The 25,362-nt window shown below is 39.1% G+C and overlaps 1 protein-coding gene and 3 pseudogenes across 1 annotated transcript; 3 read left to right on the top strand and 1 right to left on the bottom strand.

Annotated features, from left to right (window-relative positions):
- The first annotated feature begins 475 nt into the window (after positions 1-475).
- On the top strand, positions 476-23,756 carry KHDRBS1 (KH RNA binding domain containing, signal transduction associated 1). Its single transcript, XM_006924305.2, has 9 exons — positions 476-1,156; positions 11,295-11,419; positions 12,187-12,303; positions 14,687-14,833; positions 17,427-17,560; positions 18,301-18,502; positions 19,002-19,069; positions 19,837-19,895; positions 22,414-23,756. The coding sequence occupies exons 1-9, from the start codon at positions 775-777 to the stop codon at positions 22,509-22,511; spliced, it is 1,332 nt and encodes a 443-aa protein (XP_006924367.1). The 5' UTR covers positions 476-774; the 3' UTR covers positions 22,512-23,756.
- Positions 7,441-7,560, top strand: LOC112473104 (annotated as a pseudogene).
- Positions 17,698-17,816, bottom strand: LOC112473012 (annotated as a pseudogene).
- Positions 21,313-21,428, top strand: LOC112473023 (annotated as a pseudogene).
- Positions 23,757-25,362: the final 1,606 nt, after the last annotated feature.

Raw genomic sequence — 25,362 nt, 5'->3', positions numbered from 1 at the left:
TCAGTCTTCCCATTGCCGCGTCCTTCCTCAATTTCTCCCTCCAAGCTTCCCTTCCGCATCTGCACCCCTCGTCCCTGCGTCAGAATCTACCTTCTTGACTCCTAGCCACCCCTGTGCCCTATCTCTTCCCTTCTCACGGTTCAGGCAGTCAGTCTCTCGCCTTCCCCTCTTCCTGCCCAGATAGCCTCAATTCTCGCTTTTTCCCCCCTCTCTTATTTCCATACTTCAGTGACAATCCCCCATTGAGCACAACCCCCTTCTACTGCTCAGCCGTTGGTGGGGGCGTGGTCCCGCGAGTAACAGGTCTCCCGCCCCACACTCCGCGGGCCCGCGCGCAGACAAAGACATTCCACAGCCCCCGCCCCTTCTGCGTACTCGGCCCGAAGGGGGAGGAGACACGTGTCCCGCTAGCCCCGAGTCACGTGGAAAAGAAAACGAACGAAGCCCGCGGCCACCCGCGCACGCGCACAAAGCTCTAGCCCGGCGGACTCGGAGGAAAAAGGGGAGCGGAGAAGGCGACTTCGTCGGGCTCAGGAGCGGCGCGCAGGCGCGGTGGCCCGACTGGGGACTTTGTTCTCCGCGGAGAGACCCAAGGGCGGTGCCGGTGACTGGCTGCGCACGCGCGTCGCCTCATTTCCGGTGCTCTCTTTCGCTGGGTCGCTCGGGTCGGCTTCGGTCGCCGTCGCTCCCGCTCTCCCACCCCCGCCAACCGCCGCTCGGGCCTCTGCCGCTACCGCGTCGCTTCCTCGACCCCTCGATCGCACATCCTCCCCGATGCAGCGCCGGGACGACCCCGCCGCGCGCATGAGCCGGTCCTCGGGCCGCAGCGGCTCCATGGACCCCTCAGGTGCCCACCCCTCAGTGCGTCAGGCGCCGTCTCGGCAGCCGCCGCTGCCTCACCGGTCCCGGGGAGGTGGAGGGGGGTCCCGGGGAGCTGCCCGGGCCTCGCCCGCCACGCAGCCGCCACCGCTGCTGCCGCCCTCGGCCACGGGTCCCGACGCGACAGTGGGCGGTCCGGCTCCGACCCCGCTGCTGCCCCCCTCAGCCACTGCCTCCGTCAAGATGGAGCCGGAGAACAAGTACCTACCCGAACTCATGGCCGAGAAGGACTCCCTCGACCCGTCCTTCACTCACGCCATGCAGTTGCTGACGGCAGGTAAGCGAGCCTCCCGGGTCCTTCTGGGTCGCCCGGGCACCCAGGAGCATGGGTGGCAGCTGCTTTGTTCCTCTCGCTTCCCGCCCCCTCGGGACCGATGCAGTCGTGAACAACCCTTCTCGCATCTTCATCTTCAGGAGCCTGGATTCCACATTCTCATCCCGGCCCTGGGTACGAGGGAGAATGTCTAGACTGCAGTGGAGGCCCGAAGGGGACTTGGCGATCTCTTAGCGCAAAGATAATTGATGAATAGTGCTGCGCTCCCCGCCCCCTGACGACTCTTCCCCTTCTAACCTCTTGCAGCTGCCCCGCGCTCCGAGTGCTCAGATTCTTCCAGAAACGAACCTTTATCTCTCCCTTCTTAAAGGAAAGCTTTTTTGACGGCGGGTGGCGGTAGGCGCCTCAACTGAGGGTGTAGGAGGTGAAGACAGCCTGAGCCGGGAGGGACCGTAGGAGGGAGGGCCGAGGTGAGATGGGGTGAGGCTGGAGTGCCCTGTCCAGCGCGCCACGGTCGCTGAGGCCGGGTCGGACTTAGCGGTAACTGGAGTTATAGTTGCTCAGAAGCAGGAGCAACCTGTGGGAATCGACGCTTGAGGTTTTCCGAATCAGATTTCCTACTTAGGCACATAAGATAATTGTTGCAGAGCAGGAAGGTTGGATTTCTTTATTTTACAATGTGTGTTCGCCGTCATTCAAGAAAGGGAAAAAATATAACTGTAGAGACAGTGAAATGGGGTAGAGGGAGGTAAAGGGTGGTTTCCATGACGTTCCCCGTCGAGAGGGACAAAAATTGAGGAAGTAGCACGATGCTTGGCACCTGAAAGGCTTGATCTTTGGGGTTTTTTTCATTTTGCTTAAGTAGTGAAATAGATTAGGAATAGTAGTCTTTGTTCTCTCGCTCCTTTCCTGTTCTACACTGGCCAATCACCTGGTCGCCTTGATTTCTTCCTAAAGCCGTCTGTTCTGCCCTCACTTCTAGTTGAAACGTTTGAATAAGTATTTCTTATGATACCTAAATTTTATTAAGCAAGTAAAAATTCACAACCTTCGACACTGAGTGAATAGTTGGCAAGGTTCATATAATGGACATCGTTAGGAAAATATTTCCCTTTGTTCTCTATCTCCCAACATTGGTAAGAGGTCTTTAAAAACTCCAAGCACGCAATGGTCAAGAATAAGAACATTTAGATAAAGTGCTTACATTTTCGACTCAGTGTTTTGCTGTTCTGTGACACAGATTGATTGAAGCATTGCTATTCATGTGTTCTGGCAAGTTTTTTGAGAGCAAGGAATGCATTTTATCTATATTTTTCATATTGTCTTGCATGTAGCAAACACTAGGGGTTCGAATTTGAAAGCAAGTACATGCAGATTTAGGAGCGTCAGACTAATAAGTGGTAAAGGTTGACTTGATAGTCTGATTTTTATTTCCTCAAATCTTTAATCGGTCCAGGTTGCATTTGTGAGAATAAAATACCAAACTTTAGAACTTTAAGGCATTGTCTTGGGCTTGTAAATTCTGACCCTTAAGTAGTTACATACTCTTGGGAAACTTTCTGAACCTCAGTGACCTCAACTGTAAAGTGGGATGGTGAGTTGTGAGGATTAAATGATGTGTAAAAGGACTAGCATAGTTCCCTTTGACCTATAGTCATTAATAACTTGTTGGCACAGTTTTCTTCTAGTTATAAATCTATGGTACTGAACACTGCAGAAAATGCAAGATATTTTTTGCTTTTCTGACCACACCAGGTGCCCAGTATGTTGTTTATCTTTTAAGGAAAAGATGGTTTTTTGGGATAACTATCAAGAACTATTGATCCTTTAAAGTTATGTGTAATTTTTACCCTTCTCTTACTACTTAAGTCCTGTTACAAGAGAATGCTCTTTAATTTTTTAATTTGGGCTTTTTAATGTCTTTTTTTTTTTTTTTTATAACAAAACCGAAATTCTAATTGGAGAAAGAGGATTAAAGTAATACTGGCTTATTGAAAGAACAGACTTGGGCTCTATGGATATTTCATAGCATGGATAAATCTTTATTTATATGTTGGACCAAGCTTATAAGGTATTAACGAATGATCTGGAAAAGGGATTGTAGAGAAGTCAACCAACTGCAAGAACATGAAATTCTGAGAGAAGACAATACTAGTGTTTAAGCTCTGATAAGATACATGTAACAAAAAATATAGCGAACTCTTACTATGCCAGGCACTAGTCTGAGCACTTTACATCAAATATTTAGTCTTCACGACAACACAGTGAGGTAACAAAATTAGTAAACTGCGTACCAAGGACTTGAAGTGGATCTGAGTCTGGATCCACACACCTAAACCTCTCCACCCCTCTACTACAGTACCTGCAACAAATTGTACTTAAAATTGTTTTTGTACTACTTGGACAAAGATTTTAAATCCATTTGAATGCATTAAATTAGAATGCTAGTTATCAGGGCAGTGATGATAACAAGATACAGAAGGAATCTCACAGAGCAGAGCCTAGCACTTGGGATTGTGACTCAAGCACCTCCGCCCATTTTCAAAGAGGTGCCACAAGACCCAGAGCATTCTTCATCATCCACATAGTTCTCCGTCTCTTTCCCGACTTTACTTTGCACTTATTGGCAGCTGATACATCATGTATTGCAGTTATGTGTTTGTTTATTGACCACCTCTTCTCTTTCACAGCTAGAATGTGAGCTCCACTAGGGCAGGGATCTTTTGTCTGCTTTGTTCATCACTGTATCTCCTATTCCTTGAAGAATGCCACACAGAGTGGCCTCTTATTAAATATTTGAGGAATGGGTATTCGTCTTCATTGCATAATGGGAAAACATCAACACAATTCTAAGGGATTTAGGTTTTGAATATAAACTTTTATATTAGCCAAACTGATACTTAACTATGATGACAGAAGTATTTGCAGACATGGGAGGACTCAGTATACCCATGCTTGTTTTCTGAAACAAAAATAATTTATAATTTGTGTTAAATATTTACATAATAAACGTAAAATGCTTTTTCAGTGTTTTTCTACTTTCTACTATTAGGAAAATATAAGTTAGTGTAAATAACTCAAGAATAAGTAAACATTTGAATGGAATAACAATTCTCAGAAGATCTTGAAAGGATACTCAAATCCATCTTCCAAAGGCACTCAGTGGGAAACATTTACAAAGTCTGTCGAAACCTCAGGATAGTTAATTCATTTATTTTATTTATAATATACTATAGAACGTTCATTCTATAGGGCTAGAAAACCTATTTAAACCAGAAAGGGAAATTGAAAAGAAATTATAGACCAAATGTTGGTATAAGTATAAATATTAGGAAAGAAAGTTAGAAGCTGTCACTATTTGCAATAATATAATGGTTGTTTACCCAGGAAGGTGGTTAGTGATGTGGCTGATTACAAAATAAAAATGCGCAAATCAGTGGATTTCTGATCTACAGGTATTAGTGAGAAAAGAATTGGCAAAACGATCTCATTTTTAGAATACTGTCATATGCCTTGAGATAAGCAATAAAAATGATTTCAAAATGTATGTGAATAATCATAAAGAATAACATTAATATTTAACCTTTGTAGAGCATATAACATGTGCTACGAAATGTACTATTCATAATTTACATCTTCCTGGCTATTCTGTGAGGCAGAAAGAATTTATATCTTAATATTACCAATGCAGAATATTGTGATCACATATTGTCAACTTAAAATTTTTTTGAAAGTGATAAAGGAAGATCTGAATAAAAAGAGAAATATGCCATGTCCTGAAGTGGGGAGTGTGGGGGCGGGGAGGAACTAGTGTAAAGATGACAACTTTTTAATTAACATGTTGCTTTTTTGCTTTTCTAAACTTAATTCCAACTAGATTTATTTTTTGAACTTGACATGTTGAATATAAACTAGTTTTAAAGAGTAAATGAAGATAAATGAGAAAAAAAGTTGTTGGAGACCAGAAAATGATGAAAACCTGCTACATTGACAAAAATTCAGTCAAACAAGACTTAGGGCTTAAGAGGATGTGAATTAGAAGGAACTCTAATTCCGCTTTGCTGGTGGAAGCGTGAATTGGTACAACCACTTTTGATAACAGTTTGGCATTTTATCTGAAATTTGAACGTTCAAATTAAAGTTTAGCAGCAGCATTCCTATGCTAATACCCAAAGAAACTTTGCACATGAATACTTCATTCATAAAGTGGTATACCTTGTTCACAAAATGGTACAACTTGTTTCACCATTGATTGGATACTATGAGATTTTCGAAATGAAATATTTACACAGCAATGAAAATGAAAACTATAGCTACATGCAACAACATGGAGAAGTCTTGGAAATCTAAGATGAAAAAGTAAATCCCATAAAGCTACATACATATAGTACAATACTAGTGTTATAGAACATAATATTAGTAAGATTAAGCAAAATCGTATGTATCTGATAAAGCAGTTTTTTGCAAAACTAAACGTGTCTACCATACGACTCAGCAATTGTACTCTTAGGCATTTATTCCAGAAAAATTAAAACTTAGGTTCACATGATACCCGTACATGAATGTTCATAGCAGCTTTGTTTGTAGTAGGCCAAAACTAAAAACAAACCATATGTCTCCAGTAGGTGAGTAGGTAAACTGTGGTATATCCTTACCATGGAATACTACTCAGCAATAAAAAAAAAAAATGAATTTAATGTTTGCAACAGTTTGTATGAATCTCAAGAGAACTATGCTGAATGAAAAAAAGCCAATCTCAAAAGGTTACATACTGTGTAATTCCACTAATTTAACATTCTTGAAAAGACAAAGTAATAAATGGAGAACAGATTAGTGGCTGCCAGTGGTGAGGGAGAGGTGGAGGGAGGGAACTGTGGCTATAAAAGTGTAGCCTGAAGCACCCTTATGATGGAATTGTTCCATACCTTAACTGGTGGTAGTGGTGGTTACATGTTACATGATTCTGACTAAATTGCAAAGAACTAAAGATGCACACAAATAAGTGCATGTAAAACTGGTGAAATATGAATAAAGTCAATAGATTGTATTAATGTTACTTTTCTGGTTATGATATTGTAGATATGCAAATGTTACCAGAAAATTGGGTGAAGGGTATATGAGATCTCATTTCTTACAACTGCGTATGAATCTACAATTATCTCAAAAAAATTTTTTAAGAAAGCCCTAACTCTAAATTGTACTCTAAGAAATTTGGGAGACCATGGTCAATATTGCCATAATAGAGTTTGCCACTATCCTGGAATGTGATAATTGAGCCCTTTAGAAGGCTCTTAACTCAGGCTTTAGTAGATTTTTTTGAACCACTACTCATGCTTAGTTAACATTATACGTGAAATATTGTTTCTTTTTTTTTTCTGGGGAGCTATTCTGTAGCTTTCATCAGATTTTCAAAAGGGCCATGACCCAAAAGAAAGATTAAGAACCTGTGCTTTTCCTTAAAATAATAAGTAATTTATTTATTTTCACCCTTTTTAACTCCCCCCACCCCACTTCCACCCTTGCCCTACAGATGTTGCCATCTCCCCTTATGAACTGGATCTCTGAAGGTGGGGTGTCTCCTCCCATGCACTTGTGGCTCACACCTGGGGCCTGGCGCACCCAGGGTATGGTCCATGGCTCCACCTGGGGTGCGAACCCAGGACCTTCTGTGTGTAAAGCAGACATGCTAACCACTACACTATGGAGCCACCTATAAGTAATTTAATAAAAATTGTTTTTCAGAACAAGGATTGTAAGTTTACTGGACCTGTGATTCCAAAAAGTAGTAGCAAAAAAAAGGTATAGAGCAGAGAATTGTAAATTTGGGAATAATAAAGTCATATGACTCTTTTAGGGAAGTTGGGGATATTAATAGTATATTTCTTTGATTCAGTAAATGTTTATAGTTGCCTATTGTGTATTAGGCATTGTATTAAGAATGGCAGATACTCAGTTTAATAATAGAAGGGGTCCAGAAATCATTAGCAACGGGAAGGAGTGCTGTGGTTAAAAGTATGAACCAAGTGCTTTGAGAGTCAAGAGGAGGGTGTGACCCCTGATCTTTTGGAGCAGGTTTTTCTTACCCTCTTAGAAACACTATCTCTGGATGGTTTAGTCAGAAAATCTTGACCATTGTCCTGTTCCTTATGCAGCCTTTATCAAATGTTCAGTTACTGGAACGTACATGCTGGTCTGGTTTTAGTTAAGCCAGTTGGTTGATAAAGTTTATATATAATTTTTTCAAACTTCTGTAGTATTAACATTTTTACGCTCATTAAACCTCTTCTGTCTACGGCCATGCCACCCTGAACAAGCCCGATCCCATCTGATCTTGGAAGCTAAGCAGGGTTGGGCCTGGTTAGTACTTGGATGGGCGACTTACCTAGGAAGACTAGGTACTGTAGGCATAAAAAATAAAGGATTGTAAACTGACAAGGTCCTTGCAATCTGTGAGGTCAACCAAGAGTTGCCTCACCTAAAAAGAAAAGTCATAAATCTTTTTTTAGACATTCTTTCTAAAAGTAAGAAGGGAAGACTTATAAAGGTTTAATGACTTGCTCAACATCACGTCCCAACTTTGTAGCAGAGCTGTAAATCAAACCCAGTTCTATCCAGCTTCAAAACATGCTTTTTCATTTGAGACATGCATTTGAAAAACAGTTCTCATCTTTTGGAGCTTACTGTCTGGTTGTGAGAAGACATACCAAAAAGGGAAAGATTAAGTTATAGTAAAAGAAATGCCAAGATTAGTTGAATTTGTTCTGACTGATAAAGGAGGGACCTGGGTTTCAGTACCTGCCCCGTCACTAATTATTTTTGTGATCACGGACAAGTTACATAATTTTTCTGAGCCCAGGTTTCTTCATTTGTTAAATGGGGATAATCCTGTTTATAAAAACAAAATGAAACAATAAATACTAAATTCCTGATACATAGAAGGCATTGAATAAGATAGGATTATTGAAAGTGTCTGGCTAGGAAACAAATGGGTCACCTGTCTGTTGTTTACACCGCAGCTTTTCTTTCTTTGGCTCTTGGGACATCCAAGGTCTCCAGAGACCCAGGCAAAGATCATTTAAAGGAGTTAGTTTCAGAAAGGTTGTCTAGAAAATACTTTTGCCTGAGGGTAAGCCATTTTTAGGAAGCGTCTCCTTGATTTTTTTTCTTCCCATTACAGTCTGCTCCTAGCTCTCCCAAGAGAAGTGAGGCCAAGGAGAGAAATATAGAATTGAAGAAGAACTAAACATCTGAGGCACCAACTGAGCCTTTTTGCCTTTAGCCCCATGACAGTGTCTGAGGTTATAAACTGTAGTTTATAAAGTTTATAAATTCTTACAAAATAGCCTTTTCTTGTGTAAAGAAAGGCTCCCTTACTTCCCCCAAAACTTCTCTCCAAATAAAACACCCTAATTGAGAGGCAGTAATAACAGGATAAGGTTTGAAATTAGAGAAAGCCTGGGTTTTAGTCCTTATTCTGGTACTTTGACAGCTTTGTGACTTGTAGATTTACTTCTGGATTTCAGTTATCTCAGTTGTAAAATGGCAATAGTCATAGCTACTTCACTGAGTTATTTTGTAGGATGAATGAGGTAATATTTATATAGGATTTGATACATTGTAGACATTGAATAAATGTTCAGTCCTTCCCCTTCCAAACATGGTAGATGACCCTTCTCGAAGACTTCTAGTTGCCTCTTAGTCTTTTGCTTTTTAGCCTTTCCTGTTTTTGTTTGTTTGTTTGTTTTTTCAATTCTCAGTTTTATTTAAATCATTGTTCTCTGAATTCTCTAAAAATGCTTTCTTTAATCACTTTAAAGTTGTGAGACAAATTGGACAAAGGGATTCTAATTAAGATTCGATTAGTTCAAAATATAGCAGAAGGATCCATGTTACAGAAAGGCCTTAAATTCACAGGGCACGTTACACTGCATGTAAACAAACCTTTCTATTGGGGTCAATGTTTGTCCTATAGGAGTACAACAGATTGATAGACTCTGAGTCTTCTTGCACTAACCAAGTAAAGTTCCTGGAAAGTGGTATAAAATACATTTAAAGGTCTAACTAGATGGTAGCAATTAATAAACACTGAGGGACATAGATAAAACCAAGTATATAATTTGTTCCATGTTTTTAGAAGCTCCTCAGTCATGTTTTCAGATAAAAAATGTGGCGTCTTTGTTCCTTTAGAACTTTGGAGGATCGAGTACCCAGTTTTCCAGCCTAGAAACTGAGGAAGAGATGTATTCAGAGATGATAGGCTCAAAACTAGTGACTAGAAAAGTTAATATTAGCAATATGTGGGAAGGGGTGGAGGTCAGGATATACCACCAGTAAAACAGGAAACAAATAAGGTGTCGAATAAAGCATTTAGTCTGTTAATTGTAGGTTGAATTTGTTACCTATCCCAAGCAACGAAATACAGGTTTGTGAAGAGCACTGCCATTTATAGTTCTCATAGGAGTAAAAGTTTAGCTAAGAATATTTACAATATGATTAGCAGTTTTAGTTGTTTGAAAGCAAGGAAGTATGTGCTCTCAGGCATAAGTAGGTCATTTAGCTCATTATATATACTGTAACATCTGAAATTAGGCTTTTTATTAAACAGAAGAAGCTTTCTGTTTGAAATTCTGAACTCTTAGGAAGTCTGTCAGGGTCAAAGTAACTTTACTTCATTTGTGTACTTCACAGTTGGACTTAGTCTAAACATTTTTAAAAACTTACAGATTTACAGAATGTTTTTGAAGTAGTATATCTTTATTTCATACCAGTGGTTTTCAAAGTGTGGTCCCTAGACCAGCAATATCAACATCACCTGGTAACTGGGTAGAAATGCAAATTCCTAACAAATCCTAGACTGGGGTCAGGGACCAGCAATCAGTCTAGTTTAATAAGCTCTCTTGGTGATTCTGACACCTACTGAAGTTTGAGAATCCTTGCCTTAAAATTATAGAAGACAGAAACACTGGGAATATTATACTAAGAGAACATTCTGTGTTATTTAGAATGTTCCACTGATTTTAGGGAATATAAATTTTTCGACTGTTCTCAGTGGACCACATAACCTTAGTTGCTGTTTGTTACCTGTACACCATGCCCTCATCTCTGTTAGTATTCCTATCATAGCACTTAACTACACTTCATTGTTAACTTCGTAAACTGGGAACTCCAGTATATAAACATAGTGAAGATGGGGACATATCTGACTTGTTCTGTTGTGTATCCTATACTTTGAGTTTATAGGATAGGTGCCTGACCCTAAAAGTAAGTCTTTCACAGTGGTTAATGATTATATCTTCCTTCATATGCCTCTCTTTAGGAAGCACTCAAATACTTGCAATCACTAAATGAACAAATGAATTAAGTTCCTTAATGATAGAAAATATTTTTGAATGCTAAGGTTCTAGCTGATGAAACTGTCTTAACCTGCAAATTGAATTACCGTGGTACATTTTTTTTCCTTTAGGACATTGGCTGAATTAGGGCTAAATAATGTTGACACTTCCCAAGAAATGGGCTTTAATTATCAGCATGTTTTCACGTTATTTTATTCTCTTTTTATAGCAACCTCATGAGGTGGATACTGTCTTCATTTTACAAAAGAGGAAACCAAAAATCAGAGCAATTAAATAATTTTTCAAAGTCCATACAAGTAGTGAGTGGCAGACACAGTAAAAACCAGTTTTCAAACTCTTAAGTACTACTTCTATCCAAGGTACTACATAGTGGAATTTTCACAGGATTTTCCATTGTATATTTAAATTATTGACTTTATTTCTTCATCAAGATGACTTTGTACTTTTTCTTGATGCTGATTTTTATTTAATTTTTTAGTTTATCCTCTTTTCACCAACTCTTATTAGTTTTGTTAAATCCATTTATTCTAAGAAATATTTGAATGTCTCTAATTAGAGGCTTCAGATGGGGGTGGAAGAGCAAATCGCTTTTATTAGAAGCAGGCTTTGGATTTCCCAGTCAACTTTATATAGCTTTTTGGTGTTCTCAATCAGTCTATCTGAAATTAGCACATTCATCTGAACTATTTGGTGTCAGTACGTGGTACTCCATGGTATTGCTATACAGACTTGGAAATTTGCCTTTGTTTATCAGAACAAAACAATTAAATTCTTTTTGTTTTATTCAGAAATTGAGAAGATTCAGAAGGGGCTTTCAAAAAAGGATGATGAGGAGAATTACTTGGATTTATTTTCTCATAAGAATATGAAGCTGAAGGAGCGGGTACTGATACCTGTCAAACAGTATCCCAAGGTAAGGTAAAAAATGCCTCACTTCTCTGAGTTGTCTTTGTAGGTGTGAGAGTCATGAGCTATCATAATGAATTCCAAAGACTGTGGTGCATCAGAAACTTAATCCAGTGAAGCTTTTCTTCCATATTTGTATACTTGTTTCTGGCAGTTGAAACAAGTCCATAACTGATAGCATAGCTGTAGCCAGGAAGGAATTATAATCTTCTTTTTATTATCAAAGAATTTTTTTCTCAAGTGTTCATTTGGGCTCCAAGTTCAAAGAAAAAAATGAACCCTGAAGAATTGTTCTGTGAAAAGATTGACCTAAAATTTAAGGAAATACAAATCCTTGACTAGATGTTTATTTTACTCAGAGTTTTACTTTTAAATAAATACTACTCTTCCTCCTCGTCTCCTTTTTCTTTTTTTCAGGAAAGCAATTAGCTATATTTAGTTTACCAAATTAGTACTACAGAAAGGGTGCCATCTGTCTGTTCTGTTCTGAGATGACTTCCTGAAAAATATTTATGTATGTTAAAGTACTAGGGGTTGTAGTGTGATATTATGGAAAGAGCACCAGACTGTTATCAGGAATCCCAAATTCAAGTCTAGAAACTGTTGGCTTTCATAACCTTAGGCTAATCACTTTTATCAATACAGCCTCAGTATATCCTTCAGTAAAATGAGAATTGAACTGTTTTAGAGGATTGTTGAAGATAAAATGAGATAATGCATGTAGAATGATTATAGGAACATGTGTATTTAGAAATCTGTTTTATTTTCTGTCAGTTCAATTTTGTGGGGAAGATACTTGGACCACAAGGGAATACCATCAAAAGACTGCAGGAAGAGACTGGTGCAAAGATCTCTGTGTTGGGAAAGGGCTCAATGAGAGACAAAGCCAAGGTAAGCTTGCATTAGTGAAAAAAGAAGACACCATAATGCCTTCCAGTAACCTAGAGTTTAGTATAGATGCCTTTCAGAAGCTAGCACTTATATACATACAAAATATGCCTCCTTTAAATTTGCATTGAATGCAAGAGATTATAAACTAAGTTAATTTACTTGCTTGGCAACCCTGAAAAAGCCTAGGCATGCGCCCTGGTGATTGTTTTCTTTCTGACTTTTGACTGTGTAGCAATGGAAACAGCAGGGACAGTTTAGGCGTTAGGAAGCTTATCTGTGAAAACTTGGAAGAGGAGCTGTACTAAAACTTACCCAGACTAAAAACACTAATGTGAACAGTACGTTCCTTTTCCAGCAACATGGAAAAGTGAGAGCAGTAGTTTTAAGTGTAAGTCTGAGGTTTAGTTAGCTGGTTTGTGTTATAGCCAGTTGGAATGTGAGGCTCACTAAACAAAGGTATTCCAAAAGGAGCCATGAGTAATCCTGACAACAGAACCTAATGCTTACTTTTTCCCTTGTCATAGCCTTATATGGTTTGCACTATTTGTAAGTGCCAAGAAAGGTCCCACCAAAACAGAATAGTCTTAGCCTTCTAGGGCCAGGTTTTTAGATGAAACATACCTGCTACAGCCTAAAAAGTTACTCTTTTAGGCCTTCTGTTTTGTTTATTCACTTATTTTGCAGTCTGTTTGACAAACATTGTTTCCTCAGACCATTTTCTTTTGTCCACTCCCATTTCTCACCAGAAGAATAGTTAGGGCTGAAGTATGTTATTCTAGCTAATGAGATTTACATAAGATATGCTTCTCTCTATTCTAACTTATTTCCTCCCCTAGAACTCCCCACACCATATAAGCAGAAAAGAAGGGCTGGTGATTAACAGCTCCACCTGGAATTTAAAAGCATATGCTTGGCAATGAATAAATTAATCAGTGATTGGCAAACAATATGGAGATTCCTCAAAAAATTAAAAATAGAGCTGCTATAAGTACAGCAATTGCACTTCTGGGTATTTATCCAAAGAAAACAAAAACAGTAATTCAGAAAGATAGATAGATAGATGCACCCTTATTATCACTGCAGCATTATTAGTAATAGCCAAGATATGGAAGCAACCTAGATATCCATCAATAGATGAATGGATATAAAAATTTTTAATTAAAAAAATTAATCAGTGTCACCCCAACAATTTTAATGAAAATTTTTAATTTAAAAAAATGGATGAAAGGATAAAGAAGACATATACACACACACAATGGAATATTATTCAATGATAAGAAATAATAAAATCTTGCTGTTTGCCACAACTTGGATGCACCTAAAGAGTATCATGCTAAATCAAATAAGTCAGACAGAAAGACAGGTATTATATGATCTCATTTATATTTGGAGCCTTAAAAAAGAACAAAATAAGTGCATAAACAAAACAGAAACCAACCTATAGGTGCTGAGAACAAGCTGATTGTTTCAAAGGGGAGGGGGTAAGGAATGGGAATAAAAATTCCCTGGAATTAATTTAAATTATTATATTGTGCTTTTTCTTTTCACTTTTATTTGTCAAAAAATTACTAAACAGAGAAATTATCAAATGTGACCCATAACCAAGGAAGAAAATCAGTTAATAGAAAAAGACCTAGAAATAATAGAGATTATAGGGTTTGCAGACAAGACTTTAGAATAGTTATAAATATAACAAATTTTTCAAGGATGTAGAGGTAAAGAACATAATTAGAAAGATGGAATATGTAGAAAATGAAAATGTAATAGTTAAAATGCAAATTTCACTGGGTGAGCATAAGATAATGTAAGACACTAAAGGAGAAAACGGAGTGAGTGGAAATTAGATAACTTAAAGACTGGGCTATTTAGGCCAAAATATAAAGATAAAAAAAAAAGGCTAAAAGAAAATAAACAGCGTCTTAGTTACCTGTGGAGCATTAGCATGCAATCTAGAATATGTGCAGTTATAGTTGTAGGAGAGGAGAGAGTCAGGGACAGAAAACAATTTAAGAAAAAAATTAAATAAATATTTGCCAATGAGTGAATGGATGAATGAATGAATCAATCTATCGATCGATGATTGGTAAATACTTATTATCTGAATGGAGACTGGAATTAAGTTTGTCTCTTCTATACTTTCTGATAAGGGCTCCAGTGAATACACCAGGGATTCAAGGCACACTATTTAACTTTTAGCAGCAGACTGATTGCAGGTTTAGCAAGTTGTGTAAATTGCTATCTCCAGAGCTTATTTTACTCTTATACTTTACTGGTTTTCTTAGATGTTAGGGTTACTTCTTGCTGTCTCTTTGACCTTGGAAGTAAAGGTGTTGTTTGCTCCCTAGTCCACCTGACATGATTTTCTTTTTATATTTTTCCACAGGAGGAAGAGCTGCGTAAAGGTGGAGACCCCAAATATGCCCACTTGAATATGGATCTGCATGTCTTCATTGAAGTCTTTGGACCCCCATGTGAGGCTTATGCTCTTATGGCCCATGCTATGGAGGAAGTCAAAAAGTTTCTAGTACCAGTAAGGAAATTTGTATCCTTTTATCTTTTGAGCAAGAGATAACTGTGATCTCGTACTGTTGCTAAGGCAGGGGTTCTTAACCAGGACCGCTGCATAACCTGAAATTGCACACGAGATTCTACTCTTATGTTAATTTCTCTGAAGTGGTCCATTATGTATACCTAGTTTTCAAAGCACTATGCCCCAAGGCCACTCTACCCCATCCTTGTCTAATGCATCCTTGTCTAATGCGGGTTTTAGTTGTATACCAGTATCTTAGGTCTATGGTGTGACTGGCATTTTAACATCTAGTTAAAGGTTTACCAGGGTCTTCACTAAACAAAGTATTTTGGTTCTAGCGTAGAACCAGGAGGCTGTGAATAGGAAAGTAACTAAGATGGTCATAAAACCTCTGCACTCAAGGGTTTCCGTTCTAGACTAGAGAGTCTAGAGGATAACAGCAAGAAACTTCTAGTATCCAATGGATTAATGGATTAAATTTCCAAGAGGAGTTTACTGAGGTAGAGTTTGATTTGAAATAGACATGATTAGTACAGGCTTGACTGTTGATGTTAAACAGATTGGTGTACACCTTCTTTGAGTATGTAACTGAGGTGCAGGAAGAGTTGGGACGGACCAGGTTACCCTCCTACCAGATCTTGCTTATTACCACCTGGTCAGAGGGTCCATTCTTTGAATAAGTAGAAAATGGTGTGATTTTTGCCTTTTAGCAAGGTTTAGTATGTTTACTATAATAACCAAGGATGAATCTGGAACCTTAGAAAGCATTTGGAATACTATTCAAGTAGAATTGAGTAAACATCATATTCTCATTGCTAAAACTGGGAGGACGTGAGCTACGGTTCTTGGTTTTCTTATATATGTTAAATAAGCAAGTTGGAACTAAATATGGTGTCAGAGGATGTGAGAATTGGTAGAGCAAAAATTTATAAGCAATGTGTACCTATACTGCTGAGCTCCAAGGATTCTGTCTGAAGTGTCTCAGCAGCTGCTTTGCTTCCAAGTACCTCACATTCTTTAGAATGTTCAACATGAAACAGCCAATTTTAAATATCCTTGAGAAAAATAGAGTTGGTAAGAATTTCCCTTAAGGGGATTCTTTTGACTTTTTTCGAGGTGTTATACTGAAGCATCCTGAGCCATCCAGTTTCTAAAGAACTGCAGGGGAGTGCCCCTCTATGTATCATTACTCTCGCATATTTCTCAAGAAGGATAGATAGGTTTACAAGGCTTCCATGTAAGCAGATCTTCAAAAATGATGCATGCCAGGGATATCTGAGTTTCCTCTGCTGATGTGGCAGTTGGGAGACTGAGCAAATTGGCTGTCATTGGTCGCTTGATTCTCCGGTGTGATGTATGAGTTGAAGGAGTTGAAGAGCTATGGAAGGGCATATCTGGTGACTAGAATCTTCTGTTCTTGAAGCTGTAGACACTTGTAATATATAAAAATGCATGAAATATTAAGACTGAATGGCTCTCATTAAGAAATATGTGAAAAGATTTGCAAATGGTATTTGACTCAATTCTTCCCTCTTGTGAAGAAAAGAAAGTGGTCCTATTTTTGCATCCATGACCAGAGCCGTTCATTTTCCCCTTAGAACCATTGACTGTACCGGAGAGGCTTCCTAGTACAGTGAGAAGAGCACTGGACTGGGAGCTTTATCTGCATCATCTTGGACAAGTTGTTATTTCACTTTTATTAGCCTCAGGTTCCTTGTTCATCCCAAACAATATGTTAAGTATCTGGTAGGTTCCTAATACTACGCTTGGGTCTGAAGTTAAAAAAATAGCTCCTGAGGAGCTCACAATCTAATGAGAAAGACAATTGTAAAATGTAGTAAGTGCTTGGGTAGAGAAAATTGACATGGTGCTATGGGAAAAGAGAAGGGACTGGGGGCGGGGGTAGCATCGTGAGAAAGTTTTTCAAAAGAGGTAATATTTTAGATTAAATCTTGTAAGAGGGGGTTAGTGTCCCACAGGTGGAGCGAAAAAAAGGCAATAGTCTAATGATTGAAAGCCTAGATTTTGGTAATTCTGAATTCTCTAGAGTCATTCATTTATTAGCTCTATGTCCTTAAGCTGGTTTCTTTATACTCCCTGAATCTGTTTTCCCAACTGCAAAATGGGAAGATCTGTCTCCTTCAGGGTTATTTTGAGGATTAAACTGAGAAATCTATATAAAGCTTATTATACAATGCCCAGTGCATACAGCTTAATGGTAGTGGGTTTTATTATTCTTGGAAGAGGAAACTATTTGTAAGAATGGATGTGTAAGAGTGTGCAGGGTTCTGAACTACAAGTTGTCTAACGTGGCTTGAAAGGCAGTTATACCTGGAGAGAAGATGGAAGTAATGATCTGGAAAGCTAGGCAGGGCCCATATCATGGAAAGCTATAACATTCAAATGAAGACAAAGTACTTTCCTCAAGGGTGACAGGTAGAATGCCATTTGACTTCGGAGATTGAATGACCTGAGACTTCATCTGAGCTTTCAAAGCTGTTCTTAGTATCCAAAGCTCATGTGGATTAGATGATTTCTCAGCAAAGGGTGGAGATGTTGTACAACACTCCTTCGCATTATCTTTTATTTGCAGGATATGATGGATGATATCTGCCAGGAGCAGTTTCTAGAGCTCTCCTACTTGAATGGAGTACCAGAACCCTCTCGCGGACGTGGGGTGCCAGTGAGAGGCCGAGGAGCTGCACCTCCTCCTCCACCTGTTCCCAGGTAAAAATAATGGAAACAACCAGAAATAGGATTTAAATTTAACTGCTAGTACCATCTCTCTCTCAATGGTGCTCTTATCTCCAGCTTAGAAGGGGGTCTCAAGATTTTTGTTTTTTGTTATTATTTATTATTATTTATGCCTATAGCACCTGGTCTTCGTAGGTGGTTTCCCATTCAAGTACTAACCAGGCCTGACCCTGCTTAGCTTCTAAGATCAGATAGGATCGGGCTTGTTCAGGGTGGCATGGCTGTAGACCATGAACCGTGGCTCCACTGGGGCACAAACCCAGGACCTTCTCCGTGTAAAGCAGACGTGCTAACCACTACACTATGGAACCACGTCCGGGTCTCAGGATTTGTATCCTGTATCAAGTGGAACTATAGATCTTGGGCACTTTGGCCATAGACAAGTGCAGCAGTCCTGCCGAAACTTTTGGTCTTTTAATTTTGGACAATTCTAGTATTTTTAAGTGGTCTCTGACTTTAGAATTTTACCTTTTGTCACTGTTCTTTATGGAGGGTTTAGACTCGCCAAGGCAGTCCACTAATGAGACATTCACAGGTCCACTGTGGGACCTGGAGAGTCTTCCATTATGGGTCCCATACATTCCTCTATGTATTAATAATAGTCTTTTTAAGGCATCATAAAATCTAGCTAGCTCCAGAATTTGCAGACAAATCTGAACATGAAAATAGCCTGTTTATAAAAAAGCTCCATTTAAAATAAACTTTTTTTGCAGGGGCCGTGGTGTTGTACCACCTCGGGGGGCTTTGGTGCGTGGAACTCCAGTGAGAGGAGCCATCACCAGAGGTGCCACTGTGACTCGAGGAGTGCCACCCCCACCCACTGTGAGGGGTGCTCCAGCACCAAGAGCACGGACAGCAGGCATCCAGAGAATACCTTTGCCTCCACCCCCTGCACCAGAAACATATGAAGAATATGTAAGAAGTTTGAACAGTGTGCCATTTCCCAATACCTAGAAGGTTGCCAAAGGAAGTTGAATGACAGGGCCTTGACCCTTATGTAGGTGGCAGGGACTGCCTATAAGATTTGGAATCTGCTCTCTTCTCTTGTAGAATGTTAAACTATGAAAAGATTTCCATTTTAAGCATGACTTACTATATGTGCAAATTAACAGGAAATGAGCTGTGCCTAAGGAGTCTCCCACTACTACCTCTACTAAAGTTCAACTTTGTACCTTGTTTCCCGCCCACACTTGAAGGTTGTTGTTTTGTTTTGATTGGTTGCTTGGCTTGTTTTATTTATTTATTTTTAAAAATATAACCTTTTCTCTCTTGACTGTTCTACAATGGATGTTAATATTTTGGGAGGAAATTCCACATTCTATTAATCTAGAAGCCTGCCTAATCCTTCCCGTGGGATATAATTAACTCCCCTACTCTCTGTGTTTGACTTTCTATTTTATTTTATTCATTCTAGGGATATGATGATACATATGCAGAACAGAGTTATGAAGGCTACGAAGGCTATTACAGCCAGAGCCAAGGGTAAGTCAGGCAGTAGAGGTGCTGTTTCTTGTATTTGGGAAGGAGTTGGAGGAACTGAAGAGATTTTGGCAGCACAAATCTAAGGAGCAATGTGGCTTACGTTTTGAGGGTATCTCCTCTGCTTTTGACATCTGTAAGGTACATACTTGGATCTGCAAGTTTGGATAATTTTGAGTTCTAAATTATATTATAGAATCTGGGCATAGCAGATAAAAAATGCCTGAGCTGTGACTACATGGAAATAAAGGGAAATGCCTTTAAATTACTTTATTATTTTAAAATAACACAGCCACATTAAAGTTACATAAAAGTTTAAAAGGAAACTGGAATCCCACTGCCATAACTTAGGTTCTTTTTTGCACTTTTCTTAAGAAACATTTTTTTGTGTATGTTTATATGTATCTTATCTGTGATTGATTTAAAAGGCGTCTCTTAATTCTACAGTGGGGACAGAGCAACTCTTCATGGTTGCTTATTTTCTTCCAATGAGCCCATGAAGACACTATGGTTAAGATGGTCAGTTTTGGGTTGTACTTTTTCACTTTAAATTGTGTGGTATCTATTTTTCTTTGCTATAGTTGTTACTTTTTTTATGAGTACATAGTTACACATGTACTCATGTTTTGAAAATATTTTGTGGTGATGGAATGAACATTTTCCTGTGTTAGATACAGTAAAATGACTGAAATATGGAAGTATTTGGGTGAAAGGTGAAGCTGAAATGTAGTTTCTATATAGCTCTCTAACACTCTGTCTTTGGCTTTTAGGGACTCAGAATATTATGACTATGGACATGGGGAGGTTCAAGATTCTTATGAAGCCTATGGTATGTCTTTATTTCTGTGGTAGGGCAGAATGTGCAAGTTAAGTGCCTAAGAGAATGCTTGATTATTGGGAGTCAGACAGTCCTACAACTGAGGAACTGAGGGGAAACCTTTAAAGGCCAAGATGTTGGTAGATGTGACAATAGGAATCCTACTTTTATTTAAATTTTGTGGTATACAGTAGAAAGAGGGACTACTAAAGTGAGATAAGGGTACTATTCCTCTTGGAAGGCTAAGTAGATGTCCTAAACTTAGGGCTCAGGTCCAGCTTGGCCTGGTTGGAACAGCAGACTTTTAAACTGATGTTGGGTTTTTTTCCCTACTTTAAGCCAGGAAATGGTTAGGCCTGGGTTACATTCCTGGGCCTTTGCTGCTGATACCTAGGCCACGTTGATGGATAATAAGAATTTAATTATATCCATCTCTTCTCTTCTACCCTACCTCACTTTAAAAAATAATTTTGGATCTCATCGAAAGAATCTCAATATAGAGGAAATAGCTAAAAGGGACCTAGATGGCAAGTAGCTAGCCAGAGCAGGTTAGGGCAGAATATACTTTTTATACTTGGATTAGAGGCCATAGAGGCTGGATCCAGTTCAGGGCAATACTGGCACCAAGATCCTTACTGTCTTGGAGACATCTCAACTCACTTCTTGATCCCAAAAGAGCTATAGGGGTTAGAATGGCTATAGGACCAAACTGCCTTCCCTAAGGTTTGGTTGAAAACACAATGCTCAAGAGCGTTCTTAAGAGCCAATTATGGCCTAGTGTTAATGGGCCCAGAGGGAGTGCCATATGGCAATGGATAGAAAGACAGCAGCCTTTTAAATGTGAAGTATGTTCAGCATACCTGAAGGAATTCCAGAGTCCTTGCCAAGAGCTTCAGCAGTTGACAGTTCAACTTAAGATACTAGTTGATGGTCTCCTCTTTCCCCTAGCTGAAAAAGGGGAACCTCTTAGGGACTCCCACAGATGGACAAGCTGAGCTTAGCTAATCAGCACAGTATATAGTAGCCAATCAGCTGTTTGCCTAGGAAAACTTTTACTAGTTCTAGCTAAATGGTACTGGACAGTTGCCATCAGTGACACTACACTACTCTGTTCATATGCCACTATTTAGAAGGGTGGTATGATTACCCTGGGGTGTTTCTGTCGGTGAGGCAGCACAATGGGGCCTCTGTATATATTGACTAAATTGCATTTCTGTTTTGCCAATAAAAGACTGGACTGAAAGAGGCAGGCTGCTCCTTGTGCTCCTGGTATGACCTTGGCATGGTTAATCTGTTCTCATTTCTGCTTTTATAAACAGAATTAGAAAAATAAACTATCTTGGATGTGGTTCCATAGTGTAGCAGCTAGCACGTCTGTTTTACACACAGAAAGTCTTGGGTTCGTGCCCCAGTGGAGCCACAGTCTATGGTCTACGGCCATGCCACCCTGAACAAGCCCGATGTCTGATCTCAGAAGCTAAGCAGGGTCAGGCCTGGTTAGTACTTGGATGGGAGACCACCTAGGAAGACCAGGTGCTGTAGGTATTAATAATAATAATAATAATAATAATGAAAAATAAACTATCTTGTTGGAACCCAGAAGCCCCTTAGAAAGTGATGTCTGTTTTATTCTAGGTATATAAATAGGCTTAGATAGGGCTCTGTGCAACTTTAGATCTGTGTAGGGGTTTTTAGATTTACAGTGATGGAGGCAGATGTTTGTGAATACAGGCAGCTGGAGAAATACTTCAGGAATGAACTGGCACAGGTAACGTATGGGGGTGTGTGGGAAGAATAAGCATATAAACACAACTCATTTTTATGAGAGGTCAGCTCTAGAAACCATCCTGTCCTTCAGTCTTTTTCCTGTCACAAAGGAAAATGGTTTGGAAATATCAACCATGTTGTCTGGCTTCTCTGGACTGTTAGCATAAGAAAGAATTCTCCTAATCAGTGTTCTAAATACATTGATTGTACCTCCACTGCCAGAGCAGTAGACCAGCAGGGGAGACTCATGAAATGTGGCCCTTTCTTCTCTCAGAGAGCCAGAGGACACTTCTTCACAGAGAAACCTGACTTAGCTGTTGCATGGAAAGGGAGCTACCTGCTTCCAGTCAGAAAGACTTCCAGAAGTTGTCACTTTACCTGAGGCTTTCTACTAAATTGTTTTGGGAACAGGAAAGGGCATTGTGACCCACCGAAATTGATCTCACTGTCTCAGCAAGGTGTTGGGGCTGGAGTATAGATCATGTTGCCAGTGGAAATTTTCTGGAAATTACTGCAAGCCTTTCTGAGCTGTTCCCTTATGTCCATCCACTCGAAACGGCCACAGTTTCCCAACGACAAATTGGGAAATTGTCTAAGTTACTCAGGAGGGCCAAGCAGAGGGAAAAGCAAGGACCACTGGGGAGGTGGCAAGACATTGGAAGCAAAGCGGTGTTTTTGGTGATCTTTACAAGGTGACCTACCCCTGCACATCCCAGAATCCCATCGGCCCATGGTTTATAAACTGTTCTTGCTTTCCCCCCAGGCCAAGACGACTGGAATGGGACCAGGCCGTCGCTGAAGGCCCCTCCAGCTAGGCCGGTGAAGGGAGCATACAGAGAGCACCCATATGGACGTTATTAAAAACAAACATGAGGGGAAAATATCAGTTATGAGCAAAGTTGTTACTGATTTCTTGTATCTCCCAGGATTCCTGTTGCTTTACCCACAACAGACAAGTAATTGTCTAAGTGTTTTTCTTCGTGGTCCCCTTCTTCTCCCCACCTTACTCCATTCTTAACTCTGCATTCTGGCTTCTGTATGTAGTATTTTAAAATGAGTTAAAATAGATTTAGGAATATCGAATTAATTTTTTAAGTGTGTAGATGCTTTTTTTCTTTGTTGTTTAAATATAAACAGAAATGTACCTTTTATAATAAAAAAGAAGAAGTTGAGTAAAAAAAAAAAACCACAAACCTGTTAGTTTCAAAAGTGACATTGCTTGCTTAAAGGTTCTGAAGTTAAGGCTTGTTAACTTTATCTTAGTTTTGATTTGAGGCATCCCGTAAAGTTGTAGTTGCAGAATCCCAAACTAGGCTACATTTCAAAATTCAGGGCTGTTTAAGATCTAAAATCACAAACGTTAACGGCAGTAGGTGCCACCATGTAAAAGTGAGCTCAGACGTCTCTAAAAACGTTTCCTTTAAAAGCACATGGCGGTTGAATCTTAATGTTAAATTTTAATATGAAAGATCCTCATGAATTAAATAGTTGATGCAATTTTTAACATTAATTGATTTAAAAAACAACAACAAAATTAGGTTTGTAAAACTGACTTTTTCATTATGTGGGTTTTGAAATCTAGCCCCAGACATACAGTGTTGAGAGATACTTAGTGGGGAGTAGGTTTTGAAGAGGCTAATTGGGGGAGAGGGGCTGGCCACCTGAACTGAATTTGATGCAGAGCTTTTTAGCCACAAATAATCCTACAAATAGTACTAATAATTAAAATTTCAGTATTTAAAAAGACAAAGTATTTTGTCCATCTGAGATTCTGCACTCCATGAAAAGCTCACTTGGACACTGGGGCCAAAAGCTGACGATTTTCTTAACAATTGTCAATATTGAATTGTTCCCAAGGTAGTTAGTCAAGTATGTCTCAACACTAGCATGATATAAAAAGGGACACTGCAGCTGAATGAAAAAGGAATCAAAATCCACTTTGTACATAAGTTAAAGTCCTAATTGGATTTGTACCGTCCTCCCATTTTGTTCTTGGAAGATTAAATGCTACATGTGTAAGTCTGCCTAAATAGGTAGCTTAAACTTATGTCAAAATGTCTGCAGCAGTTTGTCAATAAAGTTTAGTCCTTTTTTAATCAAAGTAAATGTGATGAATTGTCATTTTTGTGGGTGGACAATAAAATAGTTTTCTCTTTCAAATAAACTTAAATTAACTCTAAAGTTAATGGGCTTGTTAAAAGTTGGAGACATTCTTAAAAGTGGTGGGGGGGATTTTATTTTAAGTTTACCAAAAAAAAATTTTATTGAGTTGTTAAGTTTTAGTTTAAAAATAACCAAAGCTTTTTCACCCCCTGGAAGTTGTTGAAAACAGTTTGATCTAATCCTATCACATCTAATTTCTGGAGAGAAAAACCCAACTAAACCAAAACTTGGATTGGTTTCCATACATAGGCCTCAATATTTGAAGCGCCAGCCACCTTAGTTTGCATCTTCTGTAGAGCCCCTAGGTGATCCTAAGAGTGACACCAAATAATCTCTGTGAGCTTGGAAAGGGATAGCACCTGCCTTTAGAGATGACAGTTCACCAAACCCTGGATGCCTTTAAGGGTTTCCCTTCTAATCCCAGAAATGCTGTTAATTCAGCTGAGCTAGGGCAGGATGTGGCATGATAGGCTGGCTCTGAACTCCCTCCTGAGAGACCAAGAGAAGAAATGATGGAATTGGTTGGCCCTGTTTCCAGTCCTCAATGTAATTTTCAGGGTTCTCATGTCTTCTCTAAGGGAGCCACCTGAAACTGCTCGGGGGTGAAAAATCCTCTTGTATGAAGTGCCAAGCTGCCTGCAGCAGTGCATGATGGACATTTTTTTTCTTTTTAAAACACACCAACAAAAAAAATGTATTTGTAGATTTGTGATAAAGTGTAAATAACTGAATTTTCAACCATGGTTTGAAGTCAGCTTTCAGGGCATTATGTCTTGTTTTGATGAAAAGAGATCACTCTATACCCCCCTTTTTAAAGGAAAATTATCGCAAGAGAATCAGGATGTGTAAAGCTAACATGCATCGCAAAAAACCAAAGGTAACCTAAATGTCTGATTTTAATAGCACATATTTCTCTTTTACATAAACTGTGACAGCAACTTGCATAAACAATTCTTTAGCTGTTAATTTTAATGTTAAAACTTTGCAAAACTTGTTTAATAAAAATAGCTGTAAAAAGAAACACCATATGCTGCCGCATAAATTAGCCATAACTCTTAATAATCCTGCCCATCACAAATGATCTGTAATGTAACCTGGGCACAAAGTCTGACATCTTAAATGACACATTGTAAAATTTCAATGACTGTAGATTAGATCTGCTCCCCAAAGTAAAGCTTTCTGCTCAGCTATTTTAAAATGTACAAGGATGAGCCCCTATAGGTCCCCATATTGATATTCACAATGAAATATTATTTAAAATTTCCTTAAAGTTGCATGTTTCTCTCCTGTAATGTGTAAACTGCATGCAGGATCTCTATCTTTTATTTTGTATGTCTTTAAAACTTCCTCTTCTAAAGACTGATCTCTTACTTCTCCATTTTCAGGTCATTGAAAATTCCTGAGACATTTCCTGGAGTAGAATGGGTAGTGAAGACCCAGGTCAGGTATGTTAAGGTGGCTTTCTATTAAGGATGTGGGACTTTAATCCTAATTATAAAATAGTTTTGCCAGGAGGTGGCCTGGGATGTGACCAAAGGGCAAATCTTTC

This window comes from Pteropus alecto, unplaced genomic scaffold (assembly GCF_000325575.1).
Source record: "Pteropus alecto unplaced genomic scaffold, ASM32557v1 scaffold39, whole genome shotgun sequence".
NCBI classification, from domain to species: domain Eukaryota; kingdom Metazoa; phylum Chordata; class Mammalia; order Chiroptera; family Pteropodidae; genus Pteropus; species Pteropus alecto.
The sequence above is the reverse complement of the archived record's forward strand: the minus strand, read 5'-3'. Positions and strand labels throughout refer to the sequence as shown.